Here is a 20,651-nt window from a genome sequence, read left to right as displayed (position 1 = left end):
AGAGTCTCAAAAAGTTCCCACTTATGCAAACACTCTTAATCTCTTCTAATCCAACAGGGCTTCACCAAGGAGTTCAGCTCGTTGCGTGCTCTGATAACGCATCATTCCGTGATGCCGGAGCTGTTGCCGGTGCCGCTGACACTGCCGCGTCCGGCGCACATACGCGCCCAGACGCAGGCCTACGGGCATGGGAATGGCAGCGGAAGCGGGAACGGAGGCGACTTTGAGATGTACGGCTCGCTAAATGATTTTCGCAAAATGATGGCCGATTTGAATGTGTGATCGGGCGCGGGCGGGCGGGCAGCGGGTGCGGGGCCGCATCTAATTAATTAAGTAATTATGTGACATTGATTGAATTAAGCGTGCGCACACACATGTTGTCTGAACTGGTGTCAGGAGGCGGGTCTGCTGCGGCCCGCTGTCCTGTCTGGACAGGATAACAATCTGTTTAATTTGCTTAATTGGCTGTGCTGGCGGTTGACGTGGCGACCAAACGCAAAAATCCACCAGAATCCAACACACAAAACACAAGAAAGAACGGCAAGCTACGTCACACCGAAAATTAAATACTCTACGAGAATTGTGTAGCTTGCAAATGGGCAGTTTGCTAAAGATTTCTTGAAAGACCGATTACGACCGATTTCAGCTACAGATATACATATAGAATGTTATAGTAATCTCTAGTGATCTATATGATATAGTCAACCGATTTTGAAAAGAAAAGGGAGATGCCTGGAAGTATTCCTAGTATATTGATCAAAATTTCTTGAGAAGTTTAAAAGTTTTCCAAATAAAAACTTTATTTTCGACCAATCATTTCTAGGACAGTTATATGATATAGTCTTTCGATCCGACAGCTTTAAGATTAAGCGTCTAGTTTGCATAGAAACCCGACAGATATATCTCGACTCTTGATTCTGATCAAGAATAAAGACACTCTTCTTCCAGGCTTGACACCCTTTGTCACAAAATTGGAATACCCTCGGAAAGTGTATAAAAAGTTGTAAACATTTTTGTGAAATTGATAATGAAAACTGGCGTTGGGCGCGGCCAACGGTGGGCGGAGGGAGCATTAACACACATGGCCATAACATAAAAAAAAAAACCTGGTTGAAAAAAAAAAAAACAAAACAAAGACAAAAATATGCAATATGAAATCCATATGAAGCAAATATTCAAACTCACATTACAATTATTTTCAACATTTTTATGCCCTGTTTGTATGGTAAAGCGGGGTATATGGGATTCGAGCCGCCGGCTTGTCGGCAGAGTATAAATAAGCCGGAATATATTATGCCAAGAAAGACTTATTCGGACATATTTAAATTATTTGAAAACTCTAAACAGAGTATTGTACAGTCGGTATTATGCGTCTGCAATGTTTCTACTCTGTATTTTTTTTTGTGTTCATTTGCCGGTGAGTGGCAGCTGCATATTTGTTGCCACAGACGCAATCCTGAATAGCTTGCAAATGGGATTAAATGTTAATGTGTTGGGTTTTTTTTCGGGGTGCCGGAATTTTTGCGAAATGTTTCAGTGTTTATTTAATATAAAAAAAAAGAATAACAACAAAAAGAAAAGCATATTTAGTTTTTTAGAGAAATATATAGACGTATTTGATACAAATATTCATATGTATGTATATGTTAAAGAAAAATCTAAGCAAAAAAAAAAAATTAAATGTGGTGTAATATTAATCAATTAAGTAGCTAGGTTTATACAACAAATTATGCATTATGTTAGCTATATACTGTTTGTAATTGCTGTAATAAATAATATACATTGAAGAATTACTTGAATACAATTTAAATTCATAACGGCCGCTTTGGCTTCTTTCATTGAAGTGTTTTTTAACACTTGAAAACTATACTTGCACTGCGTTGAGGCTAACATGTATTTAAATATAAACAAAGGCTAACATTATGCACATTGTGTAAGCCAATTGAACAACCATTAAATATCTACAACAGGTTTAGGCTTTTCAAAAATTTACTTAAATTCATAACAATTTAAATTTGCCGCCATGTTAGCCATTAAAACAGCTGACTGACGAGGGCTGCATTTCAAAATTTCCAACTTCAACTGGTGCACTCTTGCACAACGATAACAATCGCGGCGGCAGTATCGATAGTAACTATCGTTTGGCATTTAACATTTGCAAAACTGTTAACATAAAAACAATGTTAAGCCTAACAGAATGAAAATAACCACTCAACGAGTAGGCCGCACGCGCTGCTGGTATTGGTGCTCGCGCTCGTCTGTAAATTGTTTAAATAAAAACCTAAATACACCAAGCAGCGAGTCATCTGCGCTCAGTGGTACGCCGGCTGCTCAAAGAGAGAGTTCCCTATTAGCGGACAAATTCAAAAAAAAGTGTAGCGCGTGCGTTAAAAGGCTGGCCAGCGCATAAATACAAACAGCAACAACAACAACAACAACAGCAAAAAGTAAATGCATTAAACGCAATATTAAATCTGCGCTATTTATTGAATAAATTAGAGAGTGTGCTGTGTGGAGTGCGATTAACTGTAACTTTCTGGCGGCATATAGGAAATTTTTTCCTGCCTTTTTTTGCCACATGTATTTTTATCGTATTTGTGTACTTTATCGATTACGTCGGCGCGCTCTCAGCATAAAATGAGAGAAGATGAAAGCCCATCGAATGGGCGAGAAGATGAATGTGAAGCAAAACGCGTGTTTTGCCTTTATTTTTTGCCAGGGTGGTGCGACAACATGAAACATACAAATGCGCACACAGACAGACGCACACATGCATGCCTGCATATATGTGTGTATGTATGCATGCATGCACATGAAAACCTTTGCGGCAAAAAATTTCACTAGAAATTTTGAAAGCGTTGGGCCGCAAAAAAAAACCGGATATGATACGCCAAAGCTTAACTTGCTAACGAAATGAAATGAAATTACCTGAGTGTGCCTGTGTGTGTGTGTGTGTGTGTGTGAGTGGGCTCGTGTGCGTAGCCAAACTGTCGCGTGTCTGGCATGCAATTAGACATTCAAATACGTGCATGCATATGTATGTTTCTCTAATTGTTATTTCGTTGGTTTTTTTTTTTTTCCTGCTTGCTGGCAACCCTCTGCCGGCACCTGCCAGCGCCGCTGATATTTTATATTTTTTCGCATTCCGCTTTGTTGCGCACTTTAGTTTTTTTTATTTTAATTTAGTCGGCCTGCTCCGGCTGCTGTTCAAAGCTTTTTGTGGGCGCACGAGACACGCGACGGCGCTGCGACTGAAATATTGAGAGAATGAATGAATGTGAGACGCGAGCAGCAATAACCGCAGCCGGCCAGACTGTCGCGCGCGCGACTTACCTCTCAATCGGCTACTCCTCCTTAGTTCCTGGCGCTTTTTAACACTAATGCGACAAGTGCATGTTGGCGACTGGGCGAAGGTGTGAATAGCGGAAGAAGATGGAAAAAAAGAAGAAAAAAACCACCGACGCCGCCATTCATGAATGAGTTGCATTTTGTGCGCGTGTATGTGTGTGTGTTAAGAGAGCAGCAGCAGCAGCCGCGTTCGCTCCCACTCCGTTCTCTCTCTCTCTCTCTATGTTTCGCGCGCTCTCTCGCTTCAGACGTGTTTATGCAAAATCAATGGACCCAACTGTGGAAGGTCACTCGCCGAAAGACAAGAAATTTATGCGAGACAAGAAACGCGCGCTTTCTACTTGTCGCGGGTCAAAGTTTAATGTCAAGACAAATAAAGTTTATAATCTTTAAAAAGAAATAAACATAGAAAAAAATTTGAAAAAAAAAAAATAAAAGCAAATTTAATACTCGTGCATGTCAGTGATTTTTGATAAGCATTAAACAAAGTCTCTATAATACCTGTCCTCTATTGTTTTTAATCTCTATAGAAACTCACCACACACAAGCACACGCACACACACACACGCGCGCCACTACACCCATACAACAGCCAGCACAATGATCAACATGGACATTAGCGTAACGCCCAACTATTCCTATATCTTCGATTTCGAGAACGATTTCATACACCAGCGCACACGCAAATGGATGCTGGAGAACTGGACCTGGGTGTTCTACTATTGCGGCATTTACATGCTGGTCATATTCGGTGGACAGCACTTTATGCAAAATCGGCCGAGGTGAGTTTATGTTTACCGTAGCATATGTGTACATGTACAGTAAAAACTCGCTAGGGTAGCTCCATACAATAAGTAAAAGTAGCAGCAAAAGTACAGTCAAGAATGGGCCATACAAAGAGAGTTGTTCGTTGAAAGAGACTTCACTGTAGCTAAATAGAATTACAGTCAAAAAGATATCCTACCAAAAGAGCTGTTCGTTTATAGAGCTTTCACTGTAGCTAAATAGAAGTACAGTCAAGAATAGGCCCTACAAAGAAAGTTGTTTATTGAAAGAGACTTCACTGTAGCTAGATTGAATTACAGTCAAAAAGATGTCCTACCAAAAGAGCTGTTTGTTTATAGAGCTTTCACTGTAGCTAAATAGAATTACAGTCAAAAAGATGTCCTACAAAGAAGGCTTTCCGTTTATAGAGCTCTCACTGTAGCTAAATAGAAGTACAGTCAATAATAGGCCCTACAAAGAGAGTTGTTCGTTAAAAGAGAGTTCACTGTAGCTAAATAGAATTACAGTCGAAAAGATGCCCTAGAAAGAGAGCTGTTCGTCTATAGAGCTTTCACTGTTGCTAAATAAAGGTACGTTCAGGAATATGTCCTCCAAAGCGAGTTGTTCGTTAGTTGAGACTTCACTGTAGCAAATTGAGAGCTCTTGACTTGCATTGCATAATTCTGAATTCGTTCATTTTCTGTTTAAACTAACTTTTGCGCTCTCTTTGGCCATTTTGGTATCTCCTTTGGAATTTAAACTGAAAGCTGGCATGGGTCAAAAGTCTGTCCATTTGTTTGCAACAAAAATATGCCAAGACTCGAGAGCCTGCAGCCCCCTTCAGCTGCCCCATTGTCGCGCCCAAATGCCGCTTGTTGTTTTTCCTAAGCTCCAACAATTTGAGGCGCGTGCCGTGTGCCTCATTTGCTTATTGTGGAGCCTCCCACAATTTCCACTACAATTTAAATTCACGGACATCAAATCACCTTTATAATGGACATATTGATTTTATGTCTTGCAGAAAGGGAATAGCGTTAAATGTTTTAAATATATTCATTATATGAATGAATCTTTAATGAATCGTTAATTTTCTTGAAACGAGATACTGAATGAAAGAAACTTAAGAATAGTTGCAAACATGACATTATGAGGCGGCGTAGCGTCGAACTGCCTAGACGGTTCAACGCCTGCTGCCAGCGAAACTTGTGCTGCCTTGTGAAGCCGACTAATTTCTTCAAGTCATAAATATAATTAAATGCCTCTAACTTTAATAAATGCATCAAGTTCGTTGTCAAGTCAATTTAATACCGATAATTGATAAATTCGTATGAGTTGTTATCTCTGGACACAAAGTACACACGTTTTGCTTTTGAACTTTGACCAGGTGGGCTTTGGCGCCCAATGCTTAGCTGCTAATAAAAGTTATCTGCCTGGCCATATGCAGATTATATTATTATAATGCCGTAATATGCAGTAGCTACATTTGGCTTAACATATTAATAATAATAATAATAATAATCAAGCAGCTTAACCAGAATTCCATTTCCGAGGCCCAGGCCCACGCTCAATTCAAACAAATCGAACAAAGAGCCACGGCAAATGCTTCCAGAACTTTGCTGCAAACGCTTATGCATAGAAATAATAAATAAATAAATGTATATATATATATATATGTCATAAGTACTAGATGGGATGTTTATGCACACTTTCATGTGTGCAATTTCAATGGAATCCCGTACAGCTGTTTGGCTCTACACGATATTACGTATACGTAACAAATAATTAGTTTCACTTTGTCGATTGCCTGTTAATCTTCAGCTGCCGTTAGTCTCTCGCTCATTAGAAATTCCCATTGCCACGCCCTAATTGAAGAAAATTATAAGCAATCCACATGGCCTATTACGCCTAGATAGGGCCTGATCACGTTCACAATCAGAGTTTCAGCAATCCACACAAACAAAACGCGTTGCATGTCCAAATGACCCAAAAAAAAAAAGATGGAAAATTGTTGCAATTTTGTCAAATTTTCAAAGCTGTCCCCTCGCATTTTGCACAGTGAGTTGTGTTTGCGTTTATGCAATTGAAGCTGTCTAATTGTCTTTGGCTTTGCCTGCGTGAATTGTTTGGTGACATGACATCCATATCTAGGCATACCATGAGATGTGCATTAAATCAATCTCGTTTTCTATAACAAATGAAATGCAATCAACTTTAGTGGGCAATTTTTTATATAGTATATAGTGTTTCACTTCAATTTCCACACCTTTTTCACCTAGAGTTGTGGAATAGAAGTGAAAAAATAATTCAAAGCAATTTCTTTTGAGTGAAACTTGGCTGTTGTCGAGTTCTATATATTGGAAATCCATATATGCATAATTTTTGTTCGTTTTTTTTTTCTAAAAAAATACATAACTCTTCAATTTCCACCCATTTTTCACACAGACAAGTGCATTTTGGAGTATTTTTTTTAAATATTAAGTTCGCAAAGTTGCTAAACTTGTCTTCCACTCATTTTTCACCCAAAGAAGTGGAATATTAAATGCGTATTTCACCTGTTTCTCACGCTTCTTGGTGTAATTGCACAAAAGTGACCTGAAATGTGACCTTCCAGCTCTTGAGCTCTATAAATTAGACATCCAGATGTTCATATATACATAGGTTTTTTTCCACATAATTCCTTATAAATAGATTAATTATGCCATTAAAATAAAACTAGAAATCTTTAATTGCTTTGAAAATGTTTCGTTTTTTGTCAGAAACTACTGCAATTTCGATTCGCCCTCCGTTTAATACACTTTCTTATCGCAATCGTTTCGTCTGCCATTACACAATTTTCAAGTCGACAACGACTCATTACACACGGCCCATCAATTCTTCCGAACGAAAAAAATAAAATAAAAAAAAAAACTATGTTGACGCACTTTAATCAAATGTCTTATATAATAATAAGCTGAAGCGTGTCGCTCGAAACAACTTGAGACAGACTACACGCTTCTATTTGATTGCCGAATCCAATGATTCCGCCCAAAAGGGGCTTGGCTCTACGCCCAGATCTGAAGCGGTGACAGCATTGCGGCTTTTCCAAAAAAAAAAAAATAAGTAAATACATACAAAGTCGTTGTTGTTGTTGTTGCTTTACACTTTAAATGCCGTTTCAATATTTACACACATGGACACACGCGGACTTGGTACTGAGAAAGGTGTCAACTCCGGGTTTGGTGTGGGGGCAGAGGCGCACTCGCCCTCGTCCGCGCCCGTGGGACTGGGACTGTCAAAACGATCTGCGTCAGCAAAGGGTTAACACACAAAAGATAAAAAAAAAAAAATAGGGGGAATTAAATACGCTCTGAGATCATCTGCACTTGCTTTTTATTATTCGTTTTTATCACGTTACAGCTTTAACCTTTGGCCCAGCCAAGCGACTTTTCACCTGATTTGCCTTTCGTTTGCGGTTTCTGATTTTGATTTCAGCCCAAAATGGGCTCTACTTTCTACAAAACGTTAAGAATCTAAATTGTTAAAGAAACATTCCTTTAGATCATAAACTAGTTCTAAATATGAAGTTTTGTGTAGCCTAGATATTCGAGCGTTGAACTAGTAAACAGCAAGTCGCTGGTTCAAACTCAGCAGACAATTCCAAGGTCAAACGTGCAACAAAAAAACATGTGCATTTTCAACATTATCTCTCCTGAGCCGCTCGACGCCGGGTATTCTGATCAAGTACATACATATATATATATACATATATTTATATATATATTGGGGAGACGCGCGCACATCGCGCCTGTTATCAGCCCGGGCCGCCCATTTGCTGGGCCGCGCCGTGTCGCCCGCTTGTGGAACGCGCTCTCTCTTATCAGGGGAATTCAACACAACTTTCGGGGCCGGCAAAATAAAAAATTGCGACAAAAATAAAAAGCAACATTAAACTGGCTGTCGTAATTGTTTATGATATCATTTACCATGATTCACGATGGGGGTAAATTATATATAGTAATTCGATCACAGGTTTTAAAAAAATGTACCCCTACAGTAAACGCTCGCAAATGATAACAGACAGAAACTTGTTTTGAAGTATTTTTTCTTTTGTTTTTTTTTTAAATAAATATATTAAGTTCATCTTTTTAACGTGATTTTGTCGCAATTTGCAATGTTGTCTACGACCGAGTGTTTACTGTACTTAAATAGTATATGTAATGCTTGAAAGACTCTTATAAACAATTATTCACTTCCTGAATTACAATTGTAAACAAATCCTAAAGTTAAATTCTTTAGAGAAGCTCTAAAATGTGTGCATTATTGTGCATATTTTACACTTTCTTCTCCCTTGAACTTATCTATTCCAAACTTTAAATAATTTTTAAATATCATTTTAATTTATTTAATTGAATTTCAATTAGAATCGATATCTGAACTAAGGATGTCTGTTATTTTTTAAATTTTTGCCAGCTTCAACAGTTTTTTTTTTCTCTTTTGAACTTATCTTTTTTTAGATTTGTTCAATTAAATATTATTAAAATTAATTAACCATTATTTTCATATTCTAATTTCGTTGATATTTACCTCATTTTATTCAAATTGTATTTAAACTTTATCTACTTTCGGTAACCTTGGTGTATTCCCCCTATTCGAGTAAACATGGTTTAGCTGCATTTACATATTTTAACACTCGTTTTCCACTTGGAGAGTCAATTCAAAGTCATTTAAATACGGCACCAGGTTAACCCCACATTTCGCTGCACCAAGCACGACCATTCAAATTACATATATAGTAGATGTAAATCCCTCTCCCCCGCTCCCCTCTCACCGGACGTGTGTGTGTGGCACAACAAGAACATGCCAGAAGTGGGTGTGTCTCCTGCTGCTTGGCAACAGCTGGCAGTGGGGCGTTGTTGGGGTTTTACAAAGCGCAGGACATTCAATTACCACATGGCAACATTGCTGCACGCTTACACTGGCCAACATGAAAGGCTAATTGGCATTGCCAGCCGCAGACACAGCCGCAAGCGAAACGCAACAATAATAAATAAAATAAATAAGAGTGCTGTGGTCGAGAGTGACCGACTTAGAGATACCCAGCCCCAAGCATTCAAGGTTCTTTTATATAGAGAGTGTGCCCCAAAATCCTGATTAAAATCGGTCTTCCTTGTCCGATCTATATGGAATTATTCATGCTACTAAATCTATTTACCATACAAAAAACTACATACCAAGTTTGGTGTAAACAGCTTCTATAATTTCCGAGTTCCGCCTAAAAAACATGTTTTTAAATTAAATATTGTGAAAATAGGAGATATCGAAAAAAATAAAAATAAAAGTTAATTATGTATTTGCAATATGCGCATAAAGATATTTCAAATTTCAAGTCATTCATAAAAATTATTATACCCTTATTTAACCATTTTTAGGGTATACGAAATAGTTATGCAAACATTGTAATTACCATAAAAGGAAAACACAAAATCTGAAACGCACACGAGAGCTGTGCAAATATTTTGTTGCTCTGTGTACTGCGGCCTCGGCGCGTGTTGCGTGAGCTTCTCCGTATATGAATGATGGGGGCACAGAATCTAGAAGCATACAGAACATACAGCCTGTCTGTGTGTATGTGTGTGTGTGTGTGTGTGTGTGTGTGTGTGTGGGTGGAAAGCATCATCACACACATACAGATAGATATGCTTCTTCTCTACATAGAGAGAGCTGTGTGTGTGTGTGTGTGTGACAGCGTGTAGCAAAAGTTTATGACCATATACGGATCCAGGCATACTTAAAATACAGCAAGTCTAGTATTTGTTAAATTTAACTATGTTAATTCCATTTGAATTACAATGAGTTAATTAACTGCCGCCTAACATATTACGTGATATTTGTAAGTTGACAACCAAAAGATCTCATTTGATTATCTGAATGTAAGCTCATTTTTCCAGTCAGTACAAATTAAGACTGTGCATTGATATTCCAATTAGAATCGACCAAGTTTTAGTCAACGGAACTCTATAGTTCCGCCGTCAAGAGTGGAAAATGGATGTTTTCGTTTAGTTCAAAGCAATTGACGGAAATTTAAAAGAAACCTTAATAAAAATGTTTGGAAAACTGAAGTTGAAAAAAAAGCAACACCTGACCTTGACAGGTAAAAAACAGTTTTCCATTTTAAGAACGCTGAGTAATTCTGACTGAGCCACTGTAGAAAATTGGTTTATTTTTGTGCCAGCCCACATAATAACTAAACAATAACAGTTGTTTGTGTGCATGTGTGTGTGTTAAATTACAAAGTACATGCGTGCCTGCCCTATAAATACCCTCTCTTAAGCTCTAACCCCACTTAACCAAGCACGGAAAAAAAAGAGAGTCCTTTTATGTGTGCTCAGCACGCAAGTAACTGAAATTTTCCTCACGCACAGTGTCCTGAGCTTGCAAATAATTGCATGTTGTATGAATTTTAATGAAAGCTCTCGCCCTAAGGCCGCCCAGCTCATCTAGTGGTAAATAAATAATAAATAATTGTGCGACATGACATAACGTGTCGAGTGGGCGTGTCTGCAAAATAATTACCGCAAAGCACTTGCAAGCAACATCAACAATAACTGTTACATACACACACACACACACGCATACATACACACACATGCATATGTATATTTCGATTTTATTATGCGCGCGCGGCAATAAATTCAGATGCTATGAGAAAAAGTGAAACTTTAAAGGTTGGCACAAGAAAAAACCGTTAGCTGTGACAACTTTGTGCCAGAGAGAGGGGGTGAGAGGGAGAGAGCATCTTACTAAAGTGAGTCATTCAAATATTTACGACAACAACAACAACAGTAGCCCGAAATGTAATCAAAGCAGAAATTCGATTCTGTCTACCTGCGTCTGCATCGCGAGCTGAGCCTACGCACTCTGCTCTCTTTCTCTCTCTCTCTTTTCTGCTCCCCCTTCGCCTCTCACGCTCTCCTTATTTGCAGCATCTGCGCGATCGTCAACGCCATCACGCCACATTTTTACACTTTTACTTTCGGCATAAATTCACCTTGTTTACCTTTTTGGTTACTGCTGCTTCACCTGCTCGCATTTCGGTCATTCTACGAATTTTGCGCATTGCTGACCTTTAAATATTTCACAGAATGCGCTGCATATGCGTCGCATTTTGGAAGCTCTCTCTCTTCCTCGCTCTCTCTCTCTCTCTCTCTCTCTCGTTTCTTCTTGTATGCAAAGACGGTTATGAGCAGCAGAAACTATTTACAAGTGCACACAATTACGATGCTGGGCAAAAACTGAAGGATTGGATAAGCAGTGTTGCCAAATGTCGCTTTAAAGAAATAACTAAAACCAAAGTACTAAAATACTAAAATACCAAAACTAGCCTAATTAGATTTATTAGCGCTCATTGCACACGATTTTTTGACATTAGGGTGCCAAAAAATAGCTTAACATCTAAAAATAGCCAAATTAAGCTAAACAAAAATATAGCCAAAGCGGCAGCACTGAGATAAGACGGCTTAATCACAATCTTAGGCTAGACAGAATTTTAATGGAAATTACTTGAATTTTAATCTAAAAAAAAAAAAATAAGAAACACCTGTTTGCCACACACCTGTTGCCAAAGTGCTTATAAAATCAGTACCTAAAATAGCTCAAGTGTAATTAAATGGCAATAAATTAATGAGGGTTTGGAAATGTTAACAAAAATCCCAAAAAGTTAGAGATTAATGCTATCATTTAACTCTGGCCGTGAAATAATTACATAACGCTAAGCGAAAAATTATGTTGGTCAATGGGTCATCTCATATGCAATTTTATTCAGACGGGCATAATAATTATGTATAAACAAATTAAAAATGAATGCAAAAAAGAAAAAAAAAAAAACAGCAACTAAATTGACAGTAACTATAAAACAGGGAAACCGCAAATGTGTTGCAATACAATAACAAAATGTTGGCCAAATTAAAATGAGAGAAACACAACAAAGCCAAAAAATGGAAATGCCGTCAACAGCGAGACAATGTTGCGAATTTGTGGCCCAAAGGCAAACGAAACAAAAGTGCAAAGCAGCCATAAACAGCAGACATGCTTATTTATTATACACATATTTACAATAAAAAGCTACACATGTATTTGTGTATATGTGTTTTTGGAACTGCATAAATCAAGTCCCAAAAAAAGAAAACAGAAAAAAAAAAAACTCAACTGGCCCAAGCATTTGATATTGTTTTGGTTCATCAAACGTTTGCGCTCTCTTTTGCTCTCTCACTTTTTATTTGTTTACAGCTTGCATAATCTCGTTAAAAAGTCCAGTATTGCAAAATCTGGTTTAGTGCCCAACTTGTCTGCTGCTCTCTCTCCATTTCGCTCACTGTCCAGAAAAGCAAGAGAGCGCTTTGGCCAGCTCGCTCTCATTCGTTACTCTTGCTGCTTATGCAATTTTCGCATATTTGCTGCGCACCCCTCCCCCTAAACGCATCAAAGTGAAACTTTAATTGGAATTTAGGCTCTCCTCCCCCCCTCTGCAAGCATCACTTAACGGGCAGATCGCTTCACCCAAAATGCCACAGCAGCAAACCGGACACAAAGTAGGCGCCGGTCCGCCGCTACGCATTTGCGCCGGGGACGACCTGTGCCCTAGCAAAAATTGAGCTTCAAGGAACGGTTGTCCCTCTGCCTAGAAGCCAAACTGCCAAGCGATTAGCAAGGCCTATTGGTTTTCCTTACTCATAATGTTTTGGCACGATTTGTATAGTGTGGCCAACGCGCGAGTCTTGTGCGTTGCGTCAGAACCGTTTGTGAATTTTAAGGGTTGTAAAACGTTAAAATTCCCAACAGCAGCGCATCGACGTGTCGAGTCGTTTAATGCGGCTGCTTACAACGCGCCTTTGCTTGATTCGTTTAAATAAAAACAAATTGTTTTTCTCGTTTCTGCTTGCCGCTAAATTGCTGCAGCATCTAGATTTAACATAGTTGCGAATTAAACGTTTCCACTTGAAATAAAAGCGGCGAACAGCGAGCAGCATACGCAGCCTAATTGTCCATTAGGCATGTGCGCCTCGTGTCTATGTCTACGAGCTCTCTTAACTCTGACAATTTTAGCACTACGATATGTATATATAATATATATACTATATAGACAATGTCTGGAAATCATGCATATCAAGCAACATTTTTTTCACGCCTCAATTAATCCGAAACGCAGCAGCTATGATTGTTTCTGATGCCCCGCGACAGTAATAATACTTATTAGTGTTGAGTAATGCTTGAGCAAAATCTCTAATTAATGTTATCGATAACACAAGTACTGTTATAAACTTAAGCCCAAGCCATAAACTGTACGCAAAATTGACATTTTCTGTAGACTTTGAACGGTAAAACAAAAAACAATTTGTCAACTTCTGGGGAAATTTATGATAGTTGATCTATTTTGCTAAGCTTTATGCACTTGCTGTATAGATGTGTTTGGCTATTTATCTATTGTTGTATGTCTGCATATTAATGCAGGGGCCTTTCAATTTGCATTCACTTTTTTCTTCTACGACCCAAAAGCTTGTGCCATCTTTCGACCCAACAAGTCAAGCTGTCTTATTTTCTGCTGATTATACATATATGAATAAACATTTAACACGCCACATTCCGCGTACACCGTCATCGGTTATCGGCTTTTTTTTTTTTTAGCCAGACATTATATAGTGATTTTTATGACTAATTCTGGCGTGATAAGGTTCCCACTTTGTTATTAATTATTTATTTTTTTTTTGTCAAGACTATTGCAAGAAATATTTATTGAACTTGTATTTTTATTGCATTTGACGAAATGCGAGCGATATGATGAGCAGCTGGCTGAGTCGTTGACTGATATGGATTATTCTTTATTTTATTGTCAAATCCATAGAAAATGGTTTGAAAAAGCAAGTTGAGCGAATGTTATGTAAGAAGCCGGGAGAGGCTTGTCCGAACCCATAAAGTTGCTCCTGATAACTTACAAGAACTCAAGAATCCGCATTCGATGCGCGTATATTACACACATATTAAGAACATCTTACTTTTTGGATAGCTTTAATCCTTTCCCTTTAAAATGTACAAATAACAATTTTTAGAAGCTAAGCTCTTGGTCTTGAGTATTAACGCACATTTGGCTGCCATATTAATTCCCTGAAAGTTTCATAAAGATCGGACAATGGAGACCGAAGTTAAGTTAGTTACGAAAGCATTTTTCATAGGGTTGATTCTAGAGGAGAAACAATAGAGCACAGCAAAAGCTACTTAATAAGTACAAATAATACTATTGGCAACTGGAGGCAATGTTACAGGGTATTTGCTCGTTGCACACTCCCGTCTAATATTTAATTTTAATCTTTAGCCGATTAATTGACTTAGTCATTTCCCAGTCAGACCCGGCACGCCCTTGAGTCATACACTTTACATGTCGACGCATTTACGCGTTGCTCAAGAAATATACAGATCACACATTAAAAACGCATAGCAAATAAAACAGTTCAGAGCTCATTGGAAATGCAAAACATGTTCTCAGTCCGGGCAAGTTTAACGTAAAAGAAATTGAATTGATTGTTATAAAAACATAAATTACTATGCCTTGCCATTTACAGCACGTGCCTCAGATACATATACAATTCTATAGATCGTAATCCTGATTTCCCTACATTAATAAATGGATCGTCTAATTGGGATTTATTAGTACATCTTAAGATTTGGAAGCCAATTAGAATTTTTCCAGATCAAGTAATCGGAAGATATGATCCCTAAGATCTCTATGGACATCTGCATGATCAAGATATAAAACCACACATTGATCAGGAGGATCAGAATAATGACAGCTGGTTCTTCTGGTCGTCAACGTTTAATGCTTACAAGCGAAGATCTCTATAGAAAGTTTCAAGATCAAGCAAAAGACACAATGATAGGTGATTCCTATCTATCGATCTAGGAACTAGGAATATAATACTTGATCTAGCATATTTCTATACAGCTCGGAACTAGGAAGAGTCTTGCGTTAGGAAATTGATCGATAGAGAAGAAATCTGCTAGATCAAGTATTATATTTCTATACATAATGATCGAGAGGATCAATACCAGCTGCCTTTATTTCTAACGATAAGTTCCCTTATATTTTAGTCTTACAATTAAAATCTTAACAAGAGGATCAGCTAGATCTACCCCATCGATCAGAGTCTTAACTTTAGATTATGAGGATCAGTTTCTGCCTATAAAGCTCTTCAAGGATGTGCAGTCGCAGCTTTGATTCATGATCTGTCTGAAGGGATCTTCGAATTATCTTGCAGATCAGAATATATAACCGTTAAAAGCTGCTTCCATATCAGCATCAGCATCTGCATTGATCAATTCTCAGCATGATCATGCAGATCAGTTAATATTGATCATTAATTCACATTTATGTTTCTAAATGAAAGCCAGCCTCTAATCTGTGTAGCTTGTCCTTCGTGAAGGGTATTCAGCGGGAATTATGATCCGATCGTAACGCCTAAATTGCGCAATATTCTAGACTTTTGTCGATTCTCAAATAATATTGGCAACGCAGCGAGTGATCTGATAACTGAATTGAGAATCTTGTGTCATCAGCAGGCTGCGTGTCAATCCCAAACGATTAGCCTGACATAGGTAATTAATATATGGGCATATATATATATGTGTGTGTGTGTGTGTGTGTGTGTGTGTAGGGGCCTTGAGGCTTAACACTAAATTGGAGACTCGAGTCGAGCAAAATAAACTTGATCTCTAGCTAATGATAAACACTCGATGAAGTGTCAATGCGATTGCCTTTGACTGACTGACAAATCATTTTGGCATTGTTTTTGTTGTTTCTCGATTTTTTAAAAAACACTTAAACTTTGACGTCAGCCCCGCCCCTGCTAAGCACCCCGCCCTTAACTAACTTTAAAGTTTGTTGATCTTTGGTTTATGCAATGCAAATTTGCATATTCATAAACAGTCTGAAAAATAAAACCAAGCCAATCTATGACGAAGCTCCCAGACAAAGCGACTCGAGAACGAGACTTGCAATTCGAGAATATTTCAGATGTCGTCTGTGCAGTTAGGTTCCATTTTTAAAACAGACAATTTCCTAGGGATGTTTCCAATGTCGGGAAATATTTAATATGCAAAGTTTGACAAGAAAAAACATTCCATAAAGCTTCTACGACAAGTGTATTATGATATAGCAAGCGGATATTGATGAGATTGTGCTAGGATTTTTGACTTAAAATTCCTATGGCATGATTTATACTGTCGGGCACTGTCTTTTCGATCTTCAGTTCTCTAACATATAGAAATAATATGAAACTATATAAAAAATCATGAAGCTAGATTGAAAATTGGATATATCGATAATTGGATATATCGATAATCGGATATAACGATAATTGGATATTACTATACTAATATATTAATAATTCGGTATATCAATAATTGAAAATATCGATAATTGGATATATTGATAAATTAATGTATCGATAATAAGATAAATTTATCGATAATTTGATATAACAATATTTGGGTATATCGATAATTCGACAGAGCGATAAATGTATATATCGATAATTGGTTATATCAGTAATTGGCTATATTGATAATTATATCGATAAATGGATATTACGATAACTTTATACTTCGATCATATATCGATAATTAGACAGATTGATAGATGGATAATAAAGAACATAAGTCTTAGATCTTAAAGCTTTTCTTGCCCATGCTGTAAACTGCCTTAACTAATGCCTAAACGTCTTGTGTTATCTTTACAGATTTCAGTTACGTGGACCGCTGATCATATGGAACACGCTGCTGGCGATGTTCAGCATAATGGGCGCCGCTCGCACCGCGCCGGAACTGTTGCACGTGCTGCGTCATTACGGGCTATTCCATTCGGTCTGTGTGCCCAGGTGAGATTGGAATATTTTCGCAAGGTCAAAGCGGCAGTGCCAATAATAATAAAACCTGATTTTGCACAATCTCTCCCTCCACGCTCTGTCTCAACCGACCGCCTGTAGCTACATTGAACAAGATCGCGTGTGCGGCTTCTGGACCTGGCTCTTTGTGCTGAGCAAACTGCCCGAACTGGGCGATACGATATTCATAGTGTTGCGCAAACAGCCGCTAATCTTCCTGCACTGGTATCATCACATTACGGTGCTAATCTACTCGTGGTTCAGCTATACGGAATACACTAGTTCCGCACGCTGGTTCATTGTGATGAACTACTGTGTGCATTCGGTGATGTACAGCTATTATGCACTGAAGGCGGCCCGATTCAATCCGCCGCGATTCATCTCGATGATCATCACGTCGCTGCAGCTGACACAAATGATAATTGGCTGTGCAATTAATGTGTGGGCAAACGGATTCCTGAAGACGCACGGCACCCAATCGTGCAATATATCGCAGCGCAACATCAATCTATCGATCGCCATGTACTTCAGCTATTTTGTGCTGTTCGCGCGCTTCTTCTACAAGGCGTACCTGTCGCCCGGCGGACACAAGAGCCGTCGCATGGCCGCCTCCCTGGTTGCCCAGAATACCGCCAAGCTGGCCGATGGCCCGACGGCATCCGTTGCCGATTCCAGTCTGTCCGGCAAATATGTTGGCGAGGATGCACAGGCTGCCTATATGCGCAAGGCTAAGGCGCAGTAGAGCCACACTATAAGCGCCCCCCCCAAACCTAACCCCCCCTTCACACTCCCCCGTCACCAACCAACTAAAGGCTAAGGACATTTATTTATGCAGTACCGAGGTGTAAAAGTTGTTTTTTAATTTTAAAAAGGGCCGACACAAACAGTTAGAGCGAGACAGCAGGCGCACACGAGGGGCGTTCGATAAATTTAATATTAAGCGTAGAGTTTTACCAGGCGGCTGGCTTACTAAAACAAACACATAAATATATATATATATATATATATATATAAATTTCCAGAAATATATGTTTATATAACGTCATGTACATAATGAAATCGAAATTCGAAGCGCAGCCCAATTCCGATGAATGTTTTTGTAAAAAGTTAGCTATGGAATGTAAAAACCTTTTCCTCTGCCTATATATGCTATATATAGCGTTTATTTTTTTTTTCTTTTGATATTGCAGTTTAAGCCAAAAGTTCTCTAGTTTTCATTTGTTTTTTAACTGTAAAAGGAAATTACGAAAAATATAATATACATATATATATAGAAACATTCTCAAATTGAGTTCAGACCGCCGCTCAGTTATCCCTACGAATACTTACCCACATATATATATTTATATATATATATATATATATACCTATACACAATATATATACACATATATATAACCTGTGTTGGCAAATGCGCATTTTTTTGGTATTTTCTTTGGTATTTTTTTTATGTAGCTGAAACTGATTTCTACTCGAAATATGAATGAAGCGAAAAAGAAAAATGGGGAAAATAGATTAGTTGCCCAACTTGTTCAATTTAAAGCGCAAATTGTTATTGTAAAGTAAAAACCAAAACAAAACAAAGCAAAACAAACAAAAAACTGTATTCAATAACTAATTTTGATAAAACGTGCAGGGGCGTGCAATTAGTTTGGATTTTTTATTTTTTGAAATTTTTATGATCCAGAACAAAGTTTCTAACAGCGAGCAGAAAACGTGAGAAAGTAAAACAAGAAACAAAAATTAGAGAGAAAGCGAAGAAGAAAAAGCAGCAGCAAACAGTCCTCGATAAACGTAAACAAAGAAAACAAAGCAAATGTTTAAATTATATATTTATATTTGTAAGCAGAAGCGTTTAACAGCAAACAAAAAGTCCTACTTGAAAAGTTAATTTAGTCTAAACGATGCATGATCATGATAAATCGATAAAGAGACACACACACACACACAACAAAAGAGAGAGAGAGAGGGAGAGAGAGAGAGAATGAGAGTAATGAGAAAGCTGCAGCGTAGCGGATTGCGCATGCGTAATTCTGCGAGCCAGTCAAAATGTGAACGAAATTCAACAAGATAACAACAAAAGAAAATTAAGCGAACAAATTGAATTTTTTGTCGGGTAATATAGTAAAGAAAGTAAAGAGAATTGATGAAAAGCTAAGAAAAACAACGGATAAATAAAATGTAACAAAGGAAAAAGGAAACGGAAATGTGTTTTGTTTTATTGTGCTCCATTTTCAACTAACTAGAAACACCCTGTGATGTATAAAGGCGCTGTACGTGAATTGTAACAGGTAAGTTACAGTATTCATTATTATTTCAATTGGAATCTTAACATGCACAGAACTAAGCCAGTTAACATAAATCCGTCTGTGTTGAGTCAGCTTTGATTCATGCTAACATTCTATGGTAAAGGAAGGGGAATTTTAACAGTTACAGTAAGTTACAGTATTCATTATTATTTCAATTGGAATCTTAACATGTACAGAAAAAAGCCAGTTAACATAAATCCGTCTGTCAGCTTTGTCTCATGCTTACATTTTATGTGCGCGCTGCTGTAAGGGAAATTTTAACAGCGCTTAGGGTAATGTATAACAGCTGAATAACATATCCCACTAGTGCTCCAATTAGAATTTAAACTTGCCCTGCGCAACGGCTGAATCAGAAATTTTAATGAGACAATTAGATTAGTTTTTGATTAAATACCAAAATGTCTCTTTTAAATGCTTAAAAACGGTTAATTAACCAAAAGGAAACTACACTGGCGCATCTTAACAGCTTATGCAACACTGTTCGCTCAAATATACCTCAAATATTATTCGTATAAGTTTTGAATATAAAAATTACAAAGCTTTGAAAGTGTAAAACGTCGACGGGTTCGAACCTTGAAGCCTGTTAGACTTTTCTACCAAAAACTTATTTACTTCAGCGCTTATTCCTAGGTCTGCAAATAGGTTCCATCTAGTTCCGATCTTAAAATTAAAATTCTGCTTAAAGCCACATGCCAAGTTTTAATATAAAAACTATTCAAAACTGAGTTCTAAGCTATATAATACTCCAGTTCAAAGAGGTTTTACGTGTGTGACAATTGTTTAGTTTTCGAAGCGGAGGCTGTGAAATCAAAGTTGACCAAATATATATAATTCAAAGAATATATTTCTTTAATTTCCGATTTCGATTTTCGATTATTTGGAACCGATTTGAATTTCACGTAAATGATGTGTGAGGGGAAAAAAACATTTATTTTCTTGCTTCGGAAAATGTTTTACTACACATACATGTATACATATACTATTAATTTTTTAAGTGTTTTTTTTTAGTTTTTTTAATTGCATAAATTTTACGCAATGAAGTTAGTTCTCCAAAATGTGGCAATAGCAAAAGATCGCAATAATTTGTAATACTAGACTAGAAAATGTTGCTAAAATACTTATATCTTGTTTATATGTGTGTGTGTGTGTCCGTGTGTGTGTGTGTGTATTTAAGTAAACGCACATTTGAAGAGCCCAGAAACTGGGCATTATTATATAATATATGATAGATTACAAAAAGGATCGGCTAAGCTCTAAATTAGTACACATACATGGGCATATGTATTTATGATGCATGCATATTTCATATGAATGTTAAATA

General features: G+C 37.6%; 2 protein-coding genes, 1 long non-coding RNA gene and 1 other non-coding gene across 6 annotated transcripts in view; 2 read left to right on the top strand and 2 right to left on the bottom strand.

Moving 5' to 3' along the window:
* Positions 1-1,696, top strand: part of Egfrap (EGFR adaptor protein) — a 28,414-nt gene extending 26,718 nt beyond the window's left edge. For both annotated transcript variants that reach the window (XM_015175427.3, XM_015175428.3), the window contains exon 6: positions 58-1,696. In XM_015175427.3, coding sequence (XP_015030913.1) covers positions 58-282 — 225 coding nt within the window. In that variant the 3' untranslated portion in view covers positions 283-1,696. The remainder of the gene's footprint in view (positions 1-57) is intronic.
* The window catches only part of LOC116650533 (uncharacterized), a 78,984-nt gene extending 75,134 nt beyond the window's left edge, over positions 1-3,850 (bottom strand). Inside the window, exons 1-2 of one of the 2 annotated variants that reach the window (XR_011416315.1) lie at positions 3,334-3,850; positions 2,929-3,251 (exon numbers count right to left, since the gene is read on the bottom strand). This is a non-coding gene — a long non-coding RNA (uncharacterized lncRNA). The remainder of the gene's footprint in view (positions 1-2,928; positions 3,252-3,333) is intronic. The other variant, XR_004303527.2, reaches the window with a different exon arrangement.
* On the top strand, positions 2,221-18,976 carry Baldspot (elongation of very long chain fatty acids protein baldspot). Its single transcript, XM_002046473.4, has 4 exons — positions 2,221-2,447; positions 3,879-4,130; positions 16,878-17,015; positions 17,124-18,976. The coding sequence occupies exons 2-4, from the start codon at positions 3,949-3,951 to the stop codon at positions 17,761-17,763; spliced, it is 960 nt and encodes a 319-aa protein (XP_002046509.1). The 5' UTR covers positions 2,221-2,447; positions 3,879-3,948; the 3' UTR covers positions 17,764-18,976.
* Positions 12,654-12,836, bottom strand: LOC6622996 (U12 minor spliceosomal RNA). Its single transcript, XR_048880.2, has one exon. It is a non-coding gene; the product is annotated as a U12 minor spliceosomal RNA (small nuclear RNA).
* Positions 18,977-20,651: the final 1,675 nt, after the last annotated feature.

This window comes from Drosophila virilis, chromosome 3, assembly GCF_030788295.1.
Source record: "Drosophila virilis strain 15010-1051.87 chromosome 3, Dvir_AGI_RSII-ME, whole genome shotgun sequence".
In the NCBI taxonomy this organism is placed as follows: Eukaryota; Metazoa; Arthropoda; class Insecta; order Diptera; family Drosophilidae; genus Drosophila; species Drosophila virilis.
This window is presented reverse-complemented; position numbering and strand designations above follow the sequence as displayed.